The sequence below is a fragment of the Ochotona curzoniae genome, unplaced genomic scaffold, assembly GCF_017591425.1.
Source record: "Ochotona curzoniae isolate NIBS_2020 unplaced genomic scaffold, NIBS_Ocur_1.0 contig_3037, whole genome shotgun sequence".
NCBI lineage: Eukaryota > Metazoa > Chordata > Mammalia > Lagomorpha > Ochotonidae > Ochotona > Ochotona curzoniae.
In genome coordinates this window covers 1,329,374-1,352,559 of record NW_024465699.1, presented here as the reverse complement: position 1 = coordinate 1,352,559, position 23,186 = coordinate 1,329,374, and the positions used below count along the sequence as shown (strand labels likewise).

Here is a 23,186-nt window from a genome sequence, read left to right as displayed (position 1 = left end):
TATTAATATGTATTTAAAAATTGTCAGTAATATTTTAGTATAGTATATGTTATTAAAGAATAGGTCATTGTGTTATTACGTTTTATTCAATAACACATTTATTTTTTCAGTTTACTTGGTATTCTGCTAGCGCATTCTATTAGAATGTTATAGCATTCTGATAGTTAATTATGATTGCAATTTAAATATTGATCATAGTTTTTTAAAAAGTACAGCCTGAATACTATTGTTAGCTGTGATAAGTTATTTCAACAAAACAGCCTGAAAGAAAATACAGATTCAGAATTTACCTTCATGTGTACATTAAGCACAAAACTGTAGTTAACAATGTTATTTTGAAGTTGGGAGAGAACAATTAAACAAGTTCATCTGAAATCATGGCAATTTCCATTCTTCTTGTCAGTTTGGGGTTAACTGGTTAAATATACACTATTCCTCTCCCATATTCCTATCAAATGCTGATACTTCTAAGACTTCCAAATTGTTTAATTATCGGTGATGCTACTAAAATGTCTTTAGGGAGCCTGTGAATCTTAGAAGATCAGTACATTACAAAGTTTGCAGCACATAACTGTGTAATTAAGAGTTTTGGCCAACAGAGAGGAGAGTAGAAGCAGACTTCCAAGGGATTTAAAAGATTAAACACATATGAATTCAAATGCAACAGCATTAATTAGCACATACAGAAAACTACAAAGAGACTAGTTGGGAAAGATTTTGAATAATAGAATCTTAACATCCGTTTGTTTTTGTTTCTTTTTTGATGTATCACAGAGGATCCTAAGGCATCAAAAAAATACTAAACAAAAGACCCATTATTAGCGACTGAGAAAAGAACAAAACTCCATCAACATTTATAAAAACAAGAATGATCCATACATCCTATTCATGAGTTCAGTGTCAACACCGAGCCAAAAATTGGCTAGTGCAAATCTCACATCTCCACAAGTATAGCTGCATGAAAATAAAGGAAGCAACTTTAAAAAAAATGGTTTTAAAAATTCCATCCCAACTAATTAATTGGAAGAAACTTCATAATCAGGATAACTTCAGGGTTCGCTCTCATCATTAACACTTGCTTCATTCCAACTCCAATCCCATCCTCCCACTAAGGTATTCTTTCCCATTGGACACAGTCTTTCTCAAGGATGTCTCTGATGGCCCTCAGTGAACTGAGAATGGATTCAGTTCTGCACCATTTATTCAAATATTCCATGAATATTGGCATTATCTGATCAAAGAAATTCATATTTCTTGGTGAACTGTCTTATTATGTATATATATTTTTTTAAAAAAAGATGTATTTATTTTTATTGCAAAGTCAGATATACAGGGAGCAGAGACAGAGAGGATGATCTTGCCTCCACTGATTCACACCCCAAGTAGCTGCAACAGCCAGAGCTACACAGATCCAAAACCAGGAGCTTCATCTGGGTCTCCTACATAGGTGTAGAATCCCAAGGCTTTGGGCCATCCTCACCTGCTTTCCCAGGCCACAAGCAGGGAGCTGGATGGGAGATGGGGCTGCTGGAAATAGAACCAGCGCCCATATGGGATTCTGGTGCATTTAAGGTGAGGACGTTAGCTGCTGGACTATCACGCTAGGCCCTATACGTAATTATATTTGTTGTTGTTATTTCTGTTTTATTTGAAAAGCAGAGTCACACACGCTCAGAGAGGCACAGACAGTGAGAGACAACTTCCATCTCCTGGCTTACCCCATAAATGTGTGCAGTTCTGAGGTTAGGCCAGCACAATGTCAGGAGTCCTGAACTCAATTCAGGTATCCCACTTGTGTGTCAGGCATGCAATTATCAAAGCCATTATCCACTGCCTCCCTGGGTATTCATTCCCAGGAGGCAGGAACTAGAAGAGTCAGATTTTGAGCTCAGTCACTGTAATATGGGATGTAGTTATTAAAAGTAACAATGTTAACTGCTACACAAAACAGCCACCCTAGCATTTTTTTTTTAAATTGCACAAGTGCTATAAGGAACTGCACGTAGTATAGCTATTTCTCAAATCCTTTTGTGAGATTTGATTACTTCAAAGCAGAAACAACATAGTTTTGTTCCAATTAATAACCAAACTTAAGCTGATGCTTAAATTCACCTAGAAAAAATATGCATATATATATCTACTTTGTGTGATTTCAGTGATTTTTTCCCATAGTGCATAGACCACTAAATACCAGAAAATTCCTAGCCCATCCCATCTACCCAGCTATCATGTATAAGTTATATTCACTGATATTTCCAACTGTACAACTATGATAACTTTAAAAAAATCCCTCAGTACAATAAAACACTAAGCAAAATTACGTAGATCATACTTAAAATTTTAGCTTGCAGAGGAAATCGGACACCTTTTGGCTAGTTTTGCCTGAGTCATACTATTCACCAGAGCAAACAGCACCTGAAACTCTGAAATATAACAAAGGAGGAAATAACTAGGCACTGTACTTCGGAAGGGTTTGGTACTTAGATTTGGAACATTTCAATAGTTACTTCCCTGACCACATAGTTAAAAATAGGTAACCACGGTTAAGTTGTCTAAATATAGAGGGATTACAATTACTAGAAAAATAAAGCTTCCTTCTTACTATAAGTGAAATGTATATACATTCAGTTGTTTAAATATCATTTGCTAAGTAGCAATTGAGGATACCTGAAATAATAAGTTGTAAAGATCCAACGTCAATAACTAACATGACTGCACTTAAGATTGATTATTGGCTGTTTTTTCTGGCGGACCCAGAAAACAACAAAGTGAGAAAGAGGAAAAATGAAAAAAAATGCAAAGATAACAGGGATGGAAACAGAACCAATCCAGCAATTGCAATGGACTGTGCCAGGCCCTGTGCTTGCTAGCACATACAAGAATCTGATCTGGGAACACTTCAGACAAAGTTTCTTTGGGGATCTCACCAATCAAGCTTCTGGACTCAGAACGCTAACCATCAAATGACAGAGGACAGAACAAGTGAATCAACCACCTCAGCTATAAGTTGGCAGTGAAAAACTGGGCAAACAGAGACTATATGATGGACTATGTCAATCAGTGGAATCTTCAACGACCTCATCGTGTTTGGAGTGGTGAGAGTGGCAGCAATTCAGAACTGTCAGAATTGTTGAACTATCAAAACCACTTGATCAAGACCCTCGGAGCATGCCCCACATTCAGGATCTGGGGTGGGTGGGAGATTGGGTGGGGCTTCTCCCTCAAAATCCCCCTTTACATCAGATATGTTAAGGAAACAATATGGAACTAATCGTCTTGCCCAACTTCCTGTAGCGCTTGAACCTTTTTACCCTAATTATGTCAAGACTGTCAAAAAAATAAATTAAAAAAAAAAAAACCTCAGAATCACCACCAAAAAAAACACAAAGATATGTGAAAAGCATAGTACTAAACAAAAAAAAAAAGTTAAATAACTTGGACTAGGCTAACCATTTTAAGTCTTCATATTTACAATACTTTATTGCATAAAAATGTTGCAGAAAGTGTTTAGTCTAAGTAACTCTCATTTCTAGAAATATGTATTCAAGTGCTAAAATGGGTCAATGGGGAAAAGAAATGAAGCATATACCCACGGGCCTGTTTTTCTCTCTGAATCACTCTAACAATTCAAATATTTCAGGCATATCTTTTGAACTTAAATGGCATTCAAGTTCTAATGATCAACAGAAATCAGTTTGGATTCTAAACCATACTTAAGTGCATAAAATAATTCATTACTTACAAAAGTTGTGTTTTCCAACAATAACGTGGTGGCATTTGTTTCTATATTCAGTTTGATGACATGTCCATTCTCGCTTTTATACACCAAGTCTGTATCTGCAACAACAAAGGCATCATCAGTTGATAAACCCATTTGATTAGCTATGATAATAACTGGAGGGGGAGAAGCATGTATACTAAACAAGCGTGTTAGAGCACTCATTGTCTTCAATAACCCGGCTGATTTCCTTACTCAGCTCACATCGATTCTCTTGAAAGATCAAGAAATCTTCTGTTATACAATAAACACAGGGTTAGTAGGACAGCCAAGCAAAAATAAGGAAAATTTGAGGCACTCGTTGCATATTCTGAAAAGAGAAAGGCGACGCTAAGAGCAGAGCATGCAAGTTCCAGAGTAAGCTGTTACTGATGAATGAGGCAGCTTTCTCTCTTTCACTAAGGGATCCCATATACTGTAACACAGCACAAACCTAAGCCTCACCATATCGACCCAGTTTATGAAGACTTATTTACATTACATGCCAAGACTTTCTACTACTATGCTCATCTTACTCTACGTCTTCCACTGGGGGTTAAATCTTTCCTCTGATTTCTAACATACAACTCAAAATTTTTGAGGCTGTTTCAAGAACATGCCACAAAATCCACTTTGTCATCTTCAGAATAAGGTTTCCATTTGTTATAATCGCATTTTTTTCTGCAAACTTTTTAAAAATATTTTTAGTATAATTTAGCCTGATTTAAGGTTTTCAGTCAAGATGACAAACCTGAGGAAAAATTGTCAAACACCAGGAGATTTAGTTTAACACACAGTGTATGCATACAAAATCAGGTAAAATATAAAGAGAGCAAAGTTAAAGTGGAATTGAGTAAGTTTGCCTCCTTTTTAAAATTATAATTTCCTTTCCGGTTTTGCCAAACTTTAACCTTGTCCATAATATAACATAATTCCCAACTCCTGGTTCACTTTTGGAAAGATTTATTTATTTATTTGAAAGGCAGAGTTACAGAAGGAGAGGAAGAGAGACACAGGGAGAAATCTACCTGCTGGTTCACTCCCTAAATGATCACAATAGCTGGAGCTGAGCCAGGCCATAGCCAAGACCCTGAAGCTTCTTTCGGATCTCCCTCATGTGTACAGGGGCCCAAAGACCCAGACCATCCTCTGCTGCTTTCCAAGACTATTAGCAGGGAGTTGGATCAGAAGTGGAACTAGCTGCAGAATGAATGGTCACCCACATGGAATGCCAGCAATGCAGTTGGAGCATTAGCCTACTGTGCTAGGACCAGAAACATGCAATTTTTATTCAGTGTTTGACTTGAAAAACCGAAAGTATGATTGCAATACGACTCATACATTATTGACAAACATGACTTATGGGGTCTGATTGTATTTGCTCTTCATATTATGTGGCAGTGACATCCTACAGTATCCTGGTTGGATACGGACGATATTTTTTTTAAGATTTATTTTTATTATTTTTATTGGAAAGGCGGATATACACAGAGGAGAGACAGAGAGGAAGATCTTCCGTCTGATGATTCACTCCCCAAGTGAGCGCAACGGCCGATGCTATGCCAATCTGAAGCCCACGCGGGTGCAGGGTCCCAAAGCTCTGGGCCGTCCTAGACTGCTTTCCCGGGCCACAGGCAGGGAGCTGGAAGGGAAGCTGGGCTGCCGGGATAGAACCGGCGCCCATATGGGATCCTGGGCGTGCTAGGCGAGGACCTTAACCACTGCGCCACCACGCCGGGCCCAATACGGACAATATTTTTAAGAGAGGAGCGAAGAGGGGTTGGTAAATGGCTCAGTGGATAAATCCTAAGATTGCACGTGCCAGAATCCCATATGGGTGCTGGTTTGTGTCCTGGACACTCTATTTCCCTTGCAGCTCCCTGCTTATGGCGTGGGAAAATAGTTGAAGATGGCCCAAAGCCTTGGCACCCTATACCCATATGCAAGACTTGAAAGAAACTCCTGGCTCCTGGCTCCTGGCTTTGGATTGGCTCAGCTCTGGCCATTGAAACCACTTAGAGAGTGAACCAGCAGATTGAAGATCTGTCTCTCTGTCTTTCCTTCTCTGTAAAATCCACCTTTCCAAGAAAACTAAATAGATCTTTTTTTAAAAAATGGAGGAAAGAGAAGAAGAAGCAGATTTTCCCAGTTACTGTCTTATGGCAAAGCATAAACTCAATGTCCTACATGAATTTGGTACCTTTACTAAATATTTGATTTATTTAAAGTGAATTTTATTAGCTCAATTTTACACTTGGGAACAATCTACTCAGATTTCAGATTTTAACTACTTTTATATCTGTTCTGCTGCAAACTTTTCTGTTGAACTTTCTTACACTGCATTACAGACTCCTTTAAGAGAACATATAATACTTCAGCTTAATATTTAATATTCTCACCTGGCATATTTTAAAGCATTTAACATCTATATTTTTAAAATTCATTTAAAGATGTTCTTTCTGAAAGAAATCTTCAAAAAATTCATGGGAAAAATATGTATTGTGAAACTGTATGAATTTTGATTATTTTAGTACCACAGGAAATGTTGAAATTGCATTTTTTTCCATGAGCATTTTGAATACCCTGAGGTAATCTGCTCTTCTGGGCTCATATTTATCCAACTTTAGTGTGCAACGTTCAACTACAAATGGAATCTCCCAGTTGAAATAACTCCTACTACCAGATTAATATACTTCAGTAATATACTCCACTTCTAAAGCGACGATCTCACCGTTTGGTTTAACCTTTTGGTGTGAGATATGAACAAAACAGAACAATGGGCACCATGTATTACTGGAAGAAGGTGAAGGCAGGTGCACCACAGGTGTTCTTAAATCATTATGCATGCCTAGATGATACTTCCTTTTAGCTCCTTGAGAGTTAAGAGCCAATTATCCTGAATTGTCAATTTTTAAAATTTTATACAATTTTAAAAATTATTTTTATTTTAATTGAAAGGCAGACAGAATTTTTTATTCACTGGGTCACTTCCTAAATGTCTGTGAAAGCCAGGACTGTGCCAGGCAGAAACCAGAACCCTGGAACTCAGTCTGGGTCTCCACCACAGATGGCATGCGTCCAAGTTCTTGACTCATCACTTCATATCTCCTGGCAGGTGCACCAGCAGAATCTGAGATCCAAAGCAGATTACCCAGGACTCCAACAAGGCATCTGACACAGAATACAATCATCCCAAGCAGCTTCTTAATGGATATCCCAAAAGTCTGCTTCAATTATTTTCTTTTAAATGAAAGGAGGAAAGGCTAGAACAACTGTCTAGGTCTCCTTCCTGATCCAAGTATAGCTTTTTCAATCTGTAACACATCTAAATAACCACCGCTTTCTTTTTCCTCTAGTCTTTCCTTATAGTTTACATAACAAAAAGGAAAGACACTGCAGTAGATCCCAATGTAAACTCACTTTGGTAAATACAACCTAAGGTGTTCTTTCTCACACATAACAAATAGGAAAGCTCTTCCCACTGTAGTCCAGTTCTCAGTGTGTTACTGATATCAAGGAGACTTCAGTATCTGCTTCAACTAAGGCAGCCCATGTCTGTGTAAATCACTGTTTTAGGATGCTCTTGCTCATGAAGTGAAGGCTATAAATCACAACAAACTCTTCGCTGTTTTTCAGGAATTTACATAAAATTCATTTACCTGTACTTATTTTCCTAAATCCTCAAACTGCTCTCCTGTGAAACAAGTCACTTTAAGATACTTCCCTCTATATCATCATTTCTAGTAAACTGCATCTTTACTGCTAAATTCCAGATAACTGTTTCTATTCTTTTTTTTCTTAGTCCCCTCTCTTTCTGGGCACCCTATTACTCTTTCACAATATTGTCCTTGTTGAAAGTTAATGGGTGAAAAACTCAACTATTTAATAGATAATCCTGAGAGTCTTCTAGAAAGTCATTAACAAAATTCACCTTAGAGGTGTATCACTGTGAAGTGCCCTTATGGGTTTATTTTGATGTTACTCAAGGTGTAACTATACTTTTATTTTGGCAGGATTTGCCTTTTAACGGCTCCGAATTCAATTCACTTATATATTCAGCATCTATCTACCTAGAAAGAGTTATCAAAAAGTCAACACTGCACCAAATGACTCTCCTTCTAAGCTGTCTGTGTACAAATACAAAGACTGAGCCAAGTTCAAAGTCAGGTATCATGCTTGCTCTAATATAATGTAATATGATGTCAAATCTAGAGATATCATATATGAATCTTGCTCTATGTTAATCAATGCTAATTCATACTTACTTGTACATAATGCAACAAGAATTTGTGATGTAATTCATTAATTAACCATCCACAAGAGGTGGATTTTTTATAACCACGTGAGAGAGTCAGTGTCCACATATAACTATTATTACTACAGCCCATAAACAACAAAGACCTAATCCTCATAGTGCCAACATTAGGGCCCTAGGAAAGCAGAATTAACCTACAATGAAAAGTTATTCTCCTGAATGTCTGGGAGACGCTCCAGTGGAAACATGATAGACTTGGGAAAATTCACGATGGACACACATTATGAACCTAGAGGGGAGAACAGAGGAGAGGGGAGGGAATTTGGGGGAGAACAAAGGGAGAGCCCACCACCAACTAAATTGCATGGAAAAAATAAAGAAAATGATTTATTTTATTTTTACTGAAAAGGCAGATTTACCGAGTGGAGAGACAAAGAGAAAAATCTTCCATCTGTGATTTATTCCCCAAGTGGTCACAATGTCCAGAGCTGACCCTATTCAAAGCCAGGAGCCAGGAGCTTCCTCTGGGTTTCCCATGCAGGGTCCCAAGGCTTTGGGCCACCCTCTACTGCTTTCCCAGGCCACAAGCAGGGAGCTGGATGGGAAGAGGCGCAGCGGGATTAGAACCAGGCACTCATTTAGGACCCTGGCACATGTAAGGTGAGGATTGAGCCATTGGCCATCACGTTCAGCTCAGTTATTTCTTTTGAGCAGGCTAGACAGGATTCTGCACCCCCTGATGAATTTTATCCCCACCCTCTGATTGTTGCTCAGTTTTTTTCTTTTTCTGTAAAATTATTCTCAAGACTCCACTTTGACCAAATTCCTAGCTATTTCCTCTCTTGAAGCTCATCCCCTCCCCTCCTAACTGCTGTGGAATGAGGTTTCTGACTTAATATACCTTGCTTTTTTTGCTTACTGTGGTGTCTGCATACAAATTCTTTCGTGTGAGACAAAAAAACAAATCAGTCTTTCCTGTTGCACTGATTCCCCCATAAGACTGAGACACTGTGTTCCAAACACTGTCTTCATCTATTTTTGGCAGACAGAAAAGATCCATATTTGCAATGTTTATGACAGAAACTAAGTATGTGAACCATCTGCTCTGGTCGGAGGAAGCTAGCTCAGGGTCATGAGCTTAGAAGCCATGCCCACTGTACCCACATAATCCTTTATGCCTATCTGTGACACTCACCCATCATCATCTGGAACCCGAGAGGGGGCAGCATTGTATTGTTGTGTAACCACTCCCCTTGCAAGCCTCCTAAAGGTCCATGACAGGGAAGGGCTTTTTGCTCTTGGTCACAAGCTTCCATCACTCTGGCTCTCCCTTGGCCTTCTGAGTACCTGCTTGCTCTCTGGCTTCCAGCAGACAGATTCTAAGGACAGGTAGTCCTTGAGCATGGCCCCTGTATGTCTGTATTCCTCACCCTCTGTTCACTGTTTGGGCAAGTCAGCAAAGATGCTTGGTATTTCTAATGTGTGTATTTTCCACAGTTCCAGGAGAGCTGGGCCCTAGTGGTAACGGATTGTGGCAGAGAAGCCAGGAAAAGGCAAATATCTGCAGCTTTGTAAGCGGGTCCAGGTTAATCACTGCACATCTCTTAGAATAGCCTATATTACTGAGAAAGCTGGAACACGGGTCTTCAGTCTAATGCATGGACTTCATGGCAATGACCATTTGTTCCTCTCAGGGTTTCAATTCAGACTGGATTACCACGTGGACTTATCATTTGCTAACTTCTGATGACCCCTGCCATCACCAAGCTTGGAAAATAAAGACTCCCTAACACATTTTAGATTTGTCTGACCTGATCTCTCTCTCACCCTTCAACAAATCAACTGAGAAATTAAAACTAGGAAATGCAAAAATTAATAAATAAATAATGAAATAGTGATCATAGGAAATTCTCAAAGTGAGGGAGAAACTGCTAAATAAGATTTTTATTCATTAATGTAATAAGTAAAGCATTGGTGCATCATAATACTGAGATATTTATCATTGAAAATAGCAGACCTTGCATTCACCTACATCTCTCCTAAGACATGCTCACAGGGATGCAAAACATTCCTCACTTTCACAACCATATTGAATATGCCTTCATTCTCCTTCTCACATTTCCATTTGCAACCAGTTACACAACTTTACAAAAGGTATTATAGCTCCCTTTCCTTTTCATGGTCTAACTAATAAAAGCTAACCTGTGGCTAGCCGGAAGAGTTGTTCTTCACACCTAAGAATTTCACAACTTGATTGATAGGAGATAGCTGGAGGAACAAACCTTAAATAAAGAGGTTGTGACAGCAAGCTAAAAAAACAGCCAAGTTCAAGATCAAAGCCACTTGTGCCAAGTTTCATATCAAAGAAGCCTGCACCTTCTTGGTACCATCTCTGACCTTAGAAACCTGTGGAACAATTCTCCTTCACCTTCCTCCAAAGAATCTTTTCTTCTTTCAAAGTCTTCTTGCTGATGTGTAGGTGGCAAAGAACATGTCTCTTGGAAGAAAGAATGCTGCGGCTTCCCCAAGAAAGTATGCTTTTTACTAGAGCTGTTCTGTTACATCAGCCCCGATCTGGTGAGCTGCTTGGCTAGCCCTAAACAGGCTAGGGCCTAAGGTTACCGAGTATCACTTTTTACAGGTGCTCCAGATTCCATAGATGTGTCTAAAAAAAAAAAAACTTAGACCATTTTATTCCATAAACATCCCATTCATTTTCTCCCAAATCTTACATGATATTCTTTCTCCTTTGCTAGGAAAAGCAGTTATGTAACCGAAGTTGCAACCTAATCAATATCCTCTGAGATTTAAAACTTGGATTTCTCCTTCCTCTTGCCAAATACTTGTACTTTTCCTAAGCAATGTGTTTTTTAAATACTAGAAATAATGAAAATATTCATTCAAGTCTTTTATTCTACTGCTGCTGCATCTTTGCAGAATAAAACTCCTGAGGTCTTTTGAACAAAGGGTTTTGGCCAGTGTTTGAGTGCACAGAAGTTACATTCTTTCCTCTGAAACAGCACCCTTCCAACATCGCCATTGACCCGTAGAAACAAAATCCAGTACAATCCTCCCACATGCTTTGTCTCCATTAGCTCAACTTCACCCTGTTGAGTGATGACAAACGAAAGGATTTTGAACTCCTCTTACCTGGCCTTTGAATCAGTGCACTGGACTGGTACTCTTTCTTCAAAAATTTCAGTGTGATTTATCCCTCCAGTTTCTGTCTAGACAACAGCATCCTTCAAAGCAAAGCTATGGGCTTTATTTTTTTCCAGAAGCTTCCCTCTAAGTGATTTTTTTTTTTAATCTTATTGTATTGATTCTTAAACTTTCAACTCAAGTCCCGGTTGTTCCCATATACAAATTCTATTTTTCTAGCTGTATAATAGATTATATAGATTCCTGGTAAGGTCAAAATTACCACATTACTTTTACTACATCTTCCCTCCAAATTCCACATATATAACTGAGCCTAGCAAGTCCAGTACCTGTTTTCCCTTTTTCCTTTCTCTCTTTTTGTAAAATATTTATTTTTATTACAAAACCAGGTATACAGAGAGAAGGAAAGACAGAAAGGAAGGTCTTCTGTCTGCTGATTCACTCTTCTAGTGGTCACAATAGCTGGGTCTGAGCCAATCTGAAGCCAGGAGCCTCTGCCTAGTCTCCCATGCAGATGTAGGGTCCCAAGGCTTTGGGCCGTCCTTGACTGCTTTCCCAGGCTACTAGCAAGGAGCTGCATGGGAAGCAGAACTTCAGGGATTAGAACCAGCACCATATGATATCCTGGCTAAAGCAAGGCAAGGACTTTAGCTGCTGGGCTACCATGCTGAGCTCTCTCTTTTTGCTTGGAAGTTTTAATAATTTTACTTGACTGTTAGAGTTATAGAGAGAGAAAGGGGAGAGACAGAGAGAACTTACATCTGCTGGTTCAATCCCCAAATGGACATAACACCCAGAAGTAAGCTGGTGTGAAGGTGGGAGTCAGGGCCTTCTTTCAGGTCTTTCCCATGGGTACCAGGGCCCAAAGTCTTAGCCCATCTTCTGTTCTTTCCCAGGCCATTGGCAGGAAGGTGTAACAGAAGTGTAGTAGCCAGAACTCGAACAGGAACCTCTGTGGGATGGTGGCTCTGTATCTGGAAGATTAGCCAGCTATGTCACTGTGCTGGTCTCTGTTCATTTTTTACATGAACACTGTTCTTTATATGTGCCACAAAACTGTTAATCATTTAAATGTTCTCTATGCCTCTGTTTAGTACTATCATACAGCTCAATAAATGCTATACATTATTCCACCCTGTATTAGATGCTACAAAGTGATTTATGAGCCTGGTCCTGGCGTTGTGGCACAGCAAGTTAAGCTACCACTTGCCCTGCCCTCATACCATAATGGAGCACCAAAACGGGTCCAAATCACTCCGCTTCCACTCCAGCTCTGTGCTAATGTGCCCAGGAAAGCAGTGGATGATGGTGTAAGCATCTGGGCCTCTGTCATTCGTGTGGGAGAGCCAGAGAGAGTTCTTGGATTCTGGCTTCAGCCTGGACCAAGCATGGCTGTTGAGGCCATTTGTACAGGAGTGTCGCTGTCTTTCTCTCTGACTCTCTCTCACTCCCTCTGTTTATTTTTTTCTCGGTCACCCTGTTTTTCAAATAATGCTTTAAGAAAATCTATGGCTAATGAATAATAAGTCATGAAATTCAAAATATACTCCCAAAATTATTATTTAATATTGTTCACAGGTATCCATATATCTTATATTTTACTCTAAGATATAGTTTCTTTTGATAACCACTAACAAGTGTTCCAAACCCTGTCCTAGATTTTTCATCTTTCTCAAGGCATTGCTAATTTCCTCAGGCTTTTATGGTATTCCTGTACTTTTACAGTATATGTACTGCCTTCCTCTTCTGAACTGCTTTGGCTATCATTTCAATATTTAACCATGTAATTTTTCGAATATTTTGTATTATCTGTTTTTATTTAGTTTTTGATGTGTTTGTTTTAGATTTTCAGCTACGTTTAAAACTCAAAAAGGCGTTTCCTCCTGTTCTTTGAAGAACTGAAATGATGAAAACCCACATATTTTACTGTCTATAGCAACATGGTATACCATTCAACTGCCAGCAATAATTTGACTTTAATATTTCAGGAAATTCTTGGCAGGAGATGAAGTTGTAAATAATTCCTCTGTTTATTTAAAGGACTTCCAGAAACCTCATTTACATGAAAAATAGACTGTTCAACCAAGGTTCACCAGAGTGAACAGCTCTTTTTGAGAACATGTAGTTCAGACAAATGACTGGTTACTACGCAAAAATCTATCCAAAGGCATTACCTCTCAGAATTCACCAGCCCTTAAACTCTCACTTTGTAAATTTTGCAAAATTCTAATCAATAGTTCTTACTGAAGCTCAGTTGTGGTGCAGCATACTAACCCACTGTCTGCCACAGACATTCCATGTCAGAGTAACAATTTCAGTCCTGGCTGCTTGGAGTGCAGCTCCCTGCCAATGCACCTGGAAATGCAGCAGGTGAGAACTGAGACCTTAGGAAACTGCCACCCATGCAGCACACCACGATGGCCTCGCTGGCTCCAGACTGGTCATCTCTGGCCACATGAGGGAGTGAACCAGTGTACAGACATTCTTCTTCACTGCCTCTCCCTCAGCTCATCTCTTCCTTTTTTTTTTTTTATTTATTGTTGCTTACATTGTATTATGTAGTACAGTTTTATAGGCGCTGGGGATTCCCCCCACCCTTCCCATACCCCTCCCCCCATGGTGGATTCCTCCACCTTGTTGCATAATCATAGTTCAAGTTCAGTTGAGATTCATTGCTTGCAAACACATGCCTAGCATAAAGTTCAGCGTCTTATTGTCCAAGCACATAGAAAACTGGATCCTCCAAAAACTCAGATATATCCTAATTTCCATCTCCTTATCACTTTTATAATTGTTGTAATGTCATCTTCCTTCCCTTTACCTTTTCTTCTTGTGACACAACAAGAACCAGGTAGGATCACAGTGGAATAGTTGGTAACCAGACTGGGGAGCAACAATGAGTGTATAGGAACTTCAGGATTGTACAGACGGAGAATCTTTGAAAGGCAGGCTTTGATACAACTAACCATGGATCCTCCATCAATAGATGCTAAGCCTTCAAGCACACCCCTGAAATTGCCCCCAGAACTTCTCTAATAAGCTGGAAGGACCCTCAGCAGAACTAAGCCTAAACAGCTGCACATTTGTCAACAGAATAACCTCATTGTTTTATTTCTACCCTCACCCCACAGCTACCTCTGTCTCCTTAGAAACCTCTCTTGCTGGTAATTGGGATGGTGGGATGGCAGAGACCACAGTTTGGATCAAGAAATTTCTCCCTAAAATTTCAGCGTCTGGAAATAAATTGTTTCCTCTTATGAATACTTGTCTCAGATAGACTACCTAAATGTTGAGCAACACGGGTCTGAGTTATGGCAACATTCTCCTTGACAACCATGATCTCCTTTAACAAAGTAGGCACAGCCTCAGCCATGCTTCAGGATGTCTAACAGGTTATTATGGTGATATCTGGGGGAGCCAATATACAAATATTTTAATCTACATAACATGAAATATGTTTCCTCTCCCATGGATACAAATCTCAAACAATGTCTACAATGAGGCTATTTTTGATTTGGAAATATATTTAATGCATAACAGATACTGTCCTACCAGCCTTGGCCAAAATTTAGGCAGACTTATCCAAGTCCTTTTACTGACTAGGCCCGACCTTATCATGCTATTAAGAAGAATCCTGCTAAGTTGATTCGCTGATATCCTGCATCATTAGCTAATATACATTTTTAATTCCTTAGTCCTGAAATTCAAGTCTTTGGTTTATTTTCTTTCCTTTTATTAAGATTTATCTATTTTTATTGGAAAGGTAGATTTACAGAGAGAGGTAGGTAGAGAAAAAATGATCTTCCATCTGTAGGTTCACTCCCCAAGTGGCTGCAATGGCTGGAGCTGAGCTGACCTAACACCAGGAGAGAGCAGACTCCTATGAGTCTCCCATGCAGGTGCAGGTCCCAATGCTTTAGGCAGTCCTCCAGTGCTTTCCCAGGCCACAAGGAGGGAGCTGCTTGGGAAATGGAGCAGCCAGGCCACAATCCAATACTTTGACTTGTTTTCAACAAAAGTGATTGAGATCTGCTTGGCAAGACTCTCTGGACCTTTGTTAAGAATCTTCAGTAGTACTCTGTCCACCAACCTGCTTACTGACTATATCTTTGCTCTCACTGGAGTGGAATTTAGTCTCCCACACCTATTACAATAGTTTTGAATAAAGCGTTCCTTAAAGATTTAAAGAGGGCCTGGTGGCGTGGCCTAGCAGCTAAAGTCCTCACCTTGAAGGCACCAGGAACGCCTTGGAACCCTGCACCCCAGAAGAAGTTCCTGGATCCTGGCTAAGGATTTGCATAGCATCAGCGGTTGCGCTCACTTGGGGAGTGAATCATCAGAAGGAAGATCTTCCTCTCTGTCTCTCCTCCTCTCTGTATATCTGACTTTCTAATAAATAAATAAATCTTTTAAAAAAAGATTTAAAGAGTGTTAGCATGATTTTTCCTTATAACTTCTTTTAAAACTAAATATGCTCTATTTTATTATTTTTCATGATATGGTTCCATAGGCACAGGGATTCACACATTCACCCACCATGTCTCTCCTACTGTTTTTCCCCATATTATTATGATAGTATATTTCTTCAACAACAGTTGTAGGCCCACATTACTATTTAGTGCATCATGCCTTTGTAGGTATAGACAATAGTAAATAGCCGAATACCCTATTGTCAAGATAGATTGAGCAGTTTCATTGGGAGTCTTTTATGAGACCATCCAGGCCAGCTGAGGTCTTGGCCACAGCTTCAGGTGGGCGGCACCAGCACTGCCCACCCATTTCCTAATTAATTAAGAGACCACCAGTGGGGAACATCTCACTTGTAGGTTCCCTGCCCAACAAGTAGAGGTCAAGGAAGGCTTAAAACCCCAAGACCCTTCCTCAAACCATTGGTGTCTCTCTCTCCCTCCTCTTTCGAGAGGCACCCCACCTCCCGGCTTCCTTTCTGGAGGTGCCGCCCCTTCCCTCCCTTCCCTGCTCGCCTAGTCCCTTCGCAAATAAACTTTTCTGTTTGCAACAGATTCCTGGCTTTTTATTTCTATACTAAGCTGAGGAAAGACCCCATCGGGCACTTCTGGTAACATTTTATTTGGCAGTAGAGATTCACACTGCACTCATTCACAACTGCCATGTAATTCTACCTGTCCACCTGTCAATCAAATTATCCCTTCCCCATAATATACTTCTCCTCACCTAGAACCTAGAGCAGTACACCCATGGCAGTGAAAAGACACTCTCTCTCTCTCTCTCTCTCTCTCTCTCTCTCTCTCTCAGACATGGTAGAAATTTCTCTCGGCCCCGGTGCGGTGGCGCAACTGGTTAAGTCCTCGCCTTGCACGCCCGGGGTTCCCATGTGGGCGCCAGTTCTATCCCAGTAGCCCCGCTTCCCTTCCAGCTCCCTGCCTGTGGCCTGGGAAACCAGTTGAGGACAGCCCAAAGCTTTGGGACCCTGCACCCGCGTGGGAGACCAGGAAGAGGCTCCTGACTCCTGGCATAGCATCAGCCCGTTGCACTCACTTGGGGAGTGAATCATTGGATGGAAGATCTTCCTCTCTGTCTCTCCTCTCTGTATATCCGCCTTTCCAATAAAAAAATAAAAATAAAAATAAATCTTTAAAAAAAAAGAAAGAAATTTCTCTACCAGTTTTACTTTCCCAGCCCACTCCTACTTTATCACTTTGTATGCTGTATTCATGCCCTCACTTAGAATGCTTTTTAGGAGGCATGAACCTAGAAAAGGTATGTTAGATCCAACTTAGCCAGAGCAAATTTCTGTAAAACATTTTATGATATATATTTAAAATATTATTATATATGCTAGATTATAATGAAATGGTTTACATCATATCTTTATCAGAAATGTCTTCATCCCACAACAGATGTCATGGGATGAACATCCATCACTATAACTTTGATCCAGCTTCCTGTTAATGAGCCTGGAAGACAGAAGCTGATGGTCTGTCACTCCAGTCCCTCTATGAAGATGTGGATGAGTCAGCAGTTAGGACAAGTCCCTATCAGAATGAGAAAGGGAAAGATCTCTTTAAGCTTCTCCACGTAGGGCCAGAACACTTCCTATCTAACTCCTTGCTCCATCACTGGGAAAGCAACAGAGAATAAACCGCCAGAGGTACAGCTCAATTCCTCAGGAACCATGCACCCACACTGGGGGAAAATTAGTCTAACAGCTTTGGACCAACTCAGCTTAGGCTATTTCAATATTTGGATATTTGGGGAATAAACCAGAGGGCAGGAGATTTCTCTGTCTTTTTCTCTCTGTAACTCTGTCTTTCTAATAAAAATAAATAAACCTTAAAAAAAATTCCTTTTCTCCAGATGCTGCCATTAGCAAGACAGAAGTGTCTATCCCACCTTTGTGAGTTTCTAGTTTTATCAGGAGAATATGAAGAAGTTACCCATCCCACTCTTCTGATGCATTTTTGGTTTTTTCCTGAGCAGGCTGTAAAGAATTTCACTTGTAGCCTTCTGAGGGATTTGGCCCTTGTCCTCTGAGTGCCACTGTGACTGTGCTCACTGAAATTGTGATTAAACAACACTGGTTGGACAAATTTCTCAATCTTTATTTATGGAGCTCCCCGCTGTCTGCTGCAGTGGGAGGTACCTAGCTTAAATGAATCTAGCTTCACTCACTGCCCTGTCCATGTGAACATCTTACTTCAGTGCAAGACAAAGACCCAGATCACTTCATTTATCGCTATTTGTGTCTGGATGGAGTTCCTGGCTTCTACCTGCAGCCTGAACAGAACCTAGGTATTGCCTGTATTTGAGAAATAAGCCAAACAAACAAACAAACAAAAAACAAGAAAAGCGAAGAAAAGAAAAGAAAGTTCTAACAGTTCTCTGTTTCTTCACACCTCTCTGTGATCACTCTTACCTTCAAATAAATAAATAAAAAATAACAAAGCTATGTTTCTATCTATCATCTATCACCTATCTACGTATTCTAAATCAGGATCCTCAACTATAACATTGGGCATAGACTGGCTCCATTATTCCTTTGTGAAAATAAAGAACGCAAGTAAGCTTTCATTTCTATTGAGACCATGTGACCCACAAAGTCTGAAATGTTTCTGCATTTTTTTTAGAGAAAAAAAAAAGGTGCTGGCCTCAATTTCTTTCTTTCTTTTAATTTATTTTTTCTTCTTCCTTTTAGAATGGGATTCCCCCCCCCCGCCCACCCCAAACACCCACCCCTGACAAGTTTTCCCCATTTTACTACAATGGTACAGTCCTTCATAAGGAATCATAATTCCGTCAGTATCTTATGTACGTATAACATAGACAGTGTCAGACAATCCAGAATCCTATTGTTTACACATTTCCAACAGTTTAATTGGGAATCCATCCTTAGTCTGAAAGCAGGGATGCATGTTGCATTACACCCCCACATCTGGATATGGTATACCCCAGTACTCTATCACTATACATTTCCATAATTGAGAAGCTATGAAACAAGGTCAACAACTTGTATGAGTTAGAACAGAAATTACAACAACCACATCAACAACAAATTACAGTACCATGAAAAATCGCGCCACTGATTAACCAACACATGGGTGACAAAAAAGAAACGCAAAAGTCTCTTGGGAAAAATGATGCTGCCATTTAATCCATGAGCTACCTTGAATTGACAAGAGAAAAGCAAGTATTTGGAATTGTGAAAGGACATTCAGAATCTTTGTTATTTTGGGAGACACAGTCAGTTGTAGTCCACCTGAAGGTGCCAGGAGCAATTAATAAGGAGATACATCCTGGTTCACAGGTTTAGATAAGGAACCTGCTAGAGGAACAAGCTGTGATTTGGGAACTGTACCTTGATGTTGAGACGTAAATGGCTCAAGCCCCTCCTCCGTGCACGCCTACCTGACAGCCTTAAAAGTCTGGTGCTGTCAGAGCAGGAAGGGACCCAGTGTGGAGCTGGAGGATAGGAGGAGATTTGTAACCTAACCCCAGAAACTCCCAGATCCTCACCTAGAACTATCAGTATGGGCACTAAGGACTATATCCCAACTGCCAAGGAGATCATGGGGAATTGGAGTACCCTCGTAGGCCAAGAACTCTGAGGTCAACCATTCCCTATCAAATCTCCCACATGGGATGGAAGATGCCCAGAACCCTCCTCACTGGATCAAATATCAGTGGAACGACAACCAGGAGCACTGAGTGGTCCTCAGAAACAGAAGAACAGTAAACTTCCTTCGGGACTCAGGAGAGGAGCCTTCTCTGGTCCTTACTTAGCTCCAACTATGGCTCCCCACCCTCTCTTGCAGTGACCATCAGGGTCGATCCGGAGCCCCCAAAATTAGATCAGATAAACAGACACCAATAAGGAAAGCTTAGAACAGATAGAAAAAAGTGAGCTTGATCTTACATATACTGTCCTAAGTAGGACACAAAGATCAGTTACTCCTCACTAACTTGAAGATTTCTCTGCACACCCCTCCTAAAACTGTTCTGTGCCTCAGTTGTTAACATATGTCTTGTTAGAGTTATAAGCCTGTTTGAACTATCCTAAAATTCACAAAGTTCAGTAAAAATCTTGCTTGAATAGTATAAGCTGCTAAATATAAAAATGAAAATAGACACAAGACAGCTGAATAGTACCTTATAACCATTTTAAGGTTTATAGCAGCCAGTTGTGTAAACTAAAATTGAGATGTCAATGAAGTAGTTATAGGATGTGGTTAAGAACTTACATTTTCTAACTCAATACCATGTCAATTAACTACAATGTTGTAAATTTCCATGTTTCTTCCTTTTGTTGAAGCTGTGTAATGGCTTTTCATTGGAGGGGATGATATTCTGCCAGCTCTACTTTCAGACCAAGGATGGTCTCCCAATGAAACTGTTGAATGTATCTGGACAATAAGATGCTGGACTCCCTGCATGGTCCATGCCCACAATGAAGGAATCATGAGTGGTTATGCACTGTACTACTGTAACAATATGGAATAATTCAATATGGGGGGAGAGTTTGGGGAGGGTTTGGGGGGAATCCCAGAGCATATGGAACTGTGTCATAAATGAAATAATTAAATAAGAAGTCTGGTGTTATTAATAAACTTTGGCTATTGACTATCAGTCAGTAGTCCATGCATGTTATTATTGACTCTGTGTACCAAATTGTTCACTGCAGGACAGCAACATGAAATAAATAAAACTGAAATAAGAAACATCAAAATGCATGGGATGCAGTAAAAAAGAAAAAAAAAGAAAGAAAAATAAACAAATAATATGGATCAGATTATTGAAGTTACACTTTCCAAGCTGGTTTCCTTCTATAAGAGAGAACGTATGGTATTTGTTCTTTTGTGATTGACTCATTTCACTGAGCATAATGGCCTCCATTTCTATAACTGTTGACCTCATTACAAGAACACACTTTTCATTACTATATTATTGTTAAACAGTGAGCAGTGCAATGTCAAAAAAGGCTACACTTTTAAATTTCCAAGTTATGAATATATTTTAAAGGCATTTTTTTCCCTTAAAATTTCGCAAAAAAAAAAAAACACATTTTTACTCAAATGAATAGAATTCCTAGTAAGTAAAATATAACATAAATGTATTTCCCTACAGAATCAAACAAAAATATATTTGCCTACAGGGTAACAGAATAAAGGTTATCTTCATTCAAAAGCAGTCTTAATTACAAGCAATCATCATTAATTCATACAGAAGTGTTGGTTCTGTGAATGGCACTTCCTGGGATAAAGAGCTCTTCCCAGGCAGATAATAGAGCAGTTGATAGCTACTCAGCTAAATGAGGTCTTTTTGATTTTTATCTAAAATGTGAATAGCAACAATTTTCACAAGATCATTTCATTCCTCAGATTATTGGAAAAAAGAATCACACAAGAGGAGAGCAAAGTCTCTCCCTAGAATTTCAAACATCTTTGTCCCCCAAGAAAAGCTATTTATATAGCACTTTCCAAAGCAGCAGTTTTAATTGGTTTTTGAGATTTTTTTTTCTTCACTTAACCCATTTACCTAAAGCTTCCTTAATTCAGACCACTATACACAACAGCATCTACCTCAGGGGTCAAGTCAACTGAAACGAGCTGGCAAAGGAAGGTGTAAGAATTATGTCATCTGCCCATTGAATATCTCATAGAAGACAAGCATAAAGTTTGGTCTTGTTTCCTACAAGTTTGGAAGCCTACACAGTAATGACATTAGCAGCCAACAGCATTTATTTAAAATAACATCTGAACTTCTAAATATGAAGGAATAATAAAAGGCTGGGAATATATCTAAATTTCTATTCTCTCTTCTATGGTTTTCTGATTTGTTTATCACCGGTTCTTATCCCATCACTTTCTTTCTCATTCTGATACTTGTAAAGTGCTTTGGGAAAATGGGTCACCAGAAGTCCTATACAAAAATAACTGCAATCTGGCAGCTCTTTTAGCACTTTCCATACTGACTTCCACAGCTATCCACTACCAGGAATATACCCAAAGGAAATGAAATCTGGATATGAGAAAGGAAGCTATCATCCTATCATTTACTACAGCACAATCTACAAAAGCAAAGACATGGAAGCAATGCAGATACCCGTCAAAAAGAGCAGTGGATAAAGAAATCATGGTATATCTACTCCAGGGAATACTACTGAGCCATTAAAAAGAATCAAATCCTACTATTTGCAACCAAAGGGTCCCAACTACAGACCATTATGCTCCATGAAATAAGTTAATCTTCAAAGGACAAATATCATAAATTGTCTCTGATATAAGGCAACCTTTCTGTAAAATAAAAGATTTATAGCCCTTTCAATATTGTCTTTGATACATCTCAGGAGGTCTGATATTTTTGTTTTTATTTTCATTTCTTCAAAATAGCACTTTTTTTTTTCCTTCTTAATTTCTTCACTGACTTATAGGTCACACAGTAGCATCATTTTTGTTAAGAAGATTTTTGTTTTTGTTCATTTTTTCAGTGACATGTTGGTCATTCAGTAGCATGATATTCAGCATTATGTTGTTGCAAATTGTCTATTTTACTTCTTGTTGTTGACTTTTTTCCTGTGGCTTTTCATTTATAAGATATATAGTAACTGTTTAATAGAGACTATCATATATAGATGTAAAGATACAATGTAGTATGCATCTATACATCCAAACCAATGATGCACTACCAAAGAAACTCTTAAATGTGTCTCTCTGCCATTGTCCACATCTACAATGTCAGGATACACTCAAACAGTAGAATGATGGACTTAGGACTTTTTATGAAGGTCTGTACTGTTGTGGTATTCCATTTCTAAAAAGTCAACAGAAAAAAAAAATGAACAACAGCACGAGTGACAAGCCTCCCTTGTTTCTCACCCAAAGTTTTCATGCTTGCACACACTTCAGCAGACTAACTTACATTTGCAAAAAAATATTTCTTTTTCATTTGCTCATTTAAACTTATCTATCTTGAATTTCAAATATCTCTGCTACCACCCTGCTTTTTTCTCACCAAGGCCTTAATTTTTATTTTTATACCACCAACAAAACAGCTTCAAACTACACGGTATTATTTTATTAATTTCACCGTAAATCAAACAAACTTTCATCGATCTTGTACATCAAAAAGTCAAATGAACTGCACAACTCCAATGTGTGCTTTGATCCTGCAACATGGGGTATCATTAAACTTTCACATTATCTGGTTTAGTATGTATCAAGACAACCTGAATGATCTATCTATCTTCTGTGGGTTTTCCATGGTAAGTTCACGACCCTGAGTTGCTTCTGTTGCACACTAAAGTTGTCCCACTGACAATCATGTTTACTACCCGACAACTTTGGTAACGGTATGTTCTTTTCTTTCCATCAGCCTAGACAGATGAACACAATTAGTTTGTCCATCTGGTCCCAGCTAATATCAAGCATGCTTTCTGATCCTAAGGAAATGTTTTTATAGTCATGCCTAATATTACTCTGTCAAAGATGACAAAATAAACACTTGAGAACAAAGAGTAATTCTTCACTTTTTGTTATT

The 23,186-nt window shown here is 39.2% G+C and overlaps 1 protein-coding gene across 2 annotated transcripts in view; it reads right to left on the bottom strand.

The window, feature by feature from the left end:
• DPP10 (dipeptidyl peptidase like 10) overlaps positions 1-23,186 on the bottom strand; it is a 1,236,914-nt gene that overhangs the window by 333,033 nt on the left and 880,695 nt on the right. For both annotated transcript variants that reach the window (XM_040979106.1, XM_040979105.1), the window contains exon 4: positions 3,743-3,837. In XM_040979106.1, the coding sequence (XP_040835040.1) occupies positions 3,743-3,837 (95 nt within the window). The remainder of the gene's footprint in view (positions 1-3,742; positions 3,838-23,186) is intronic.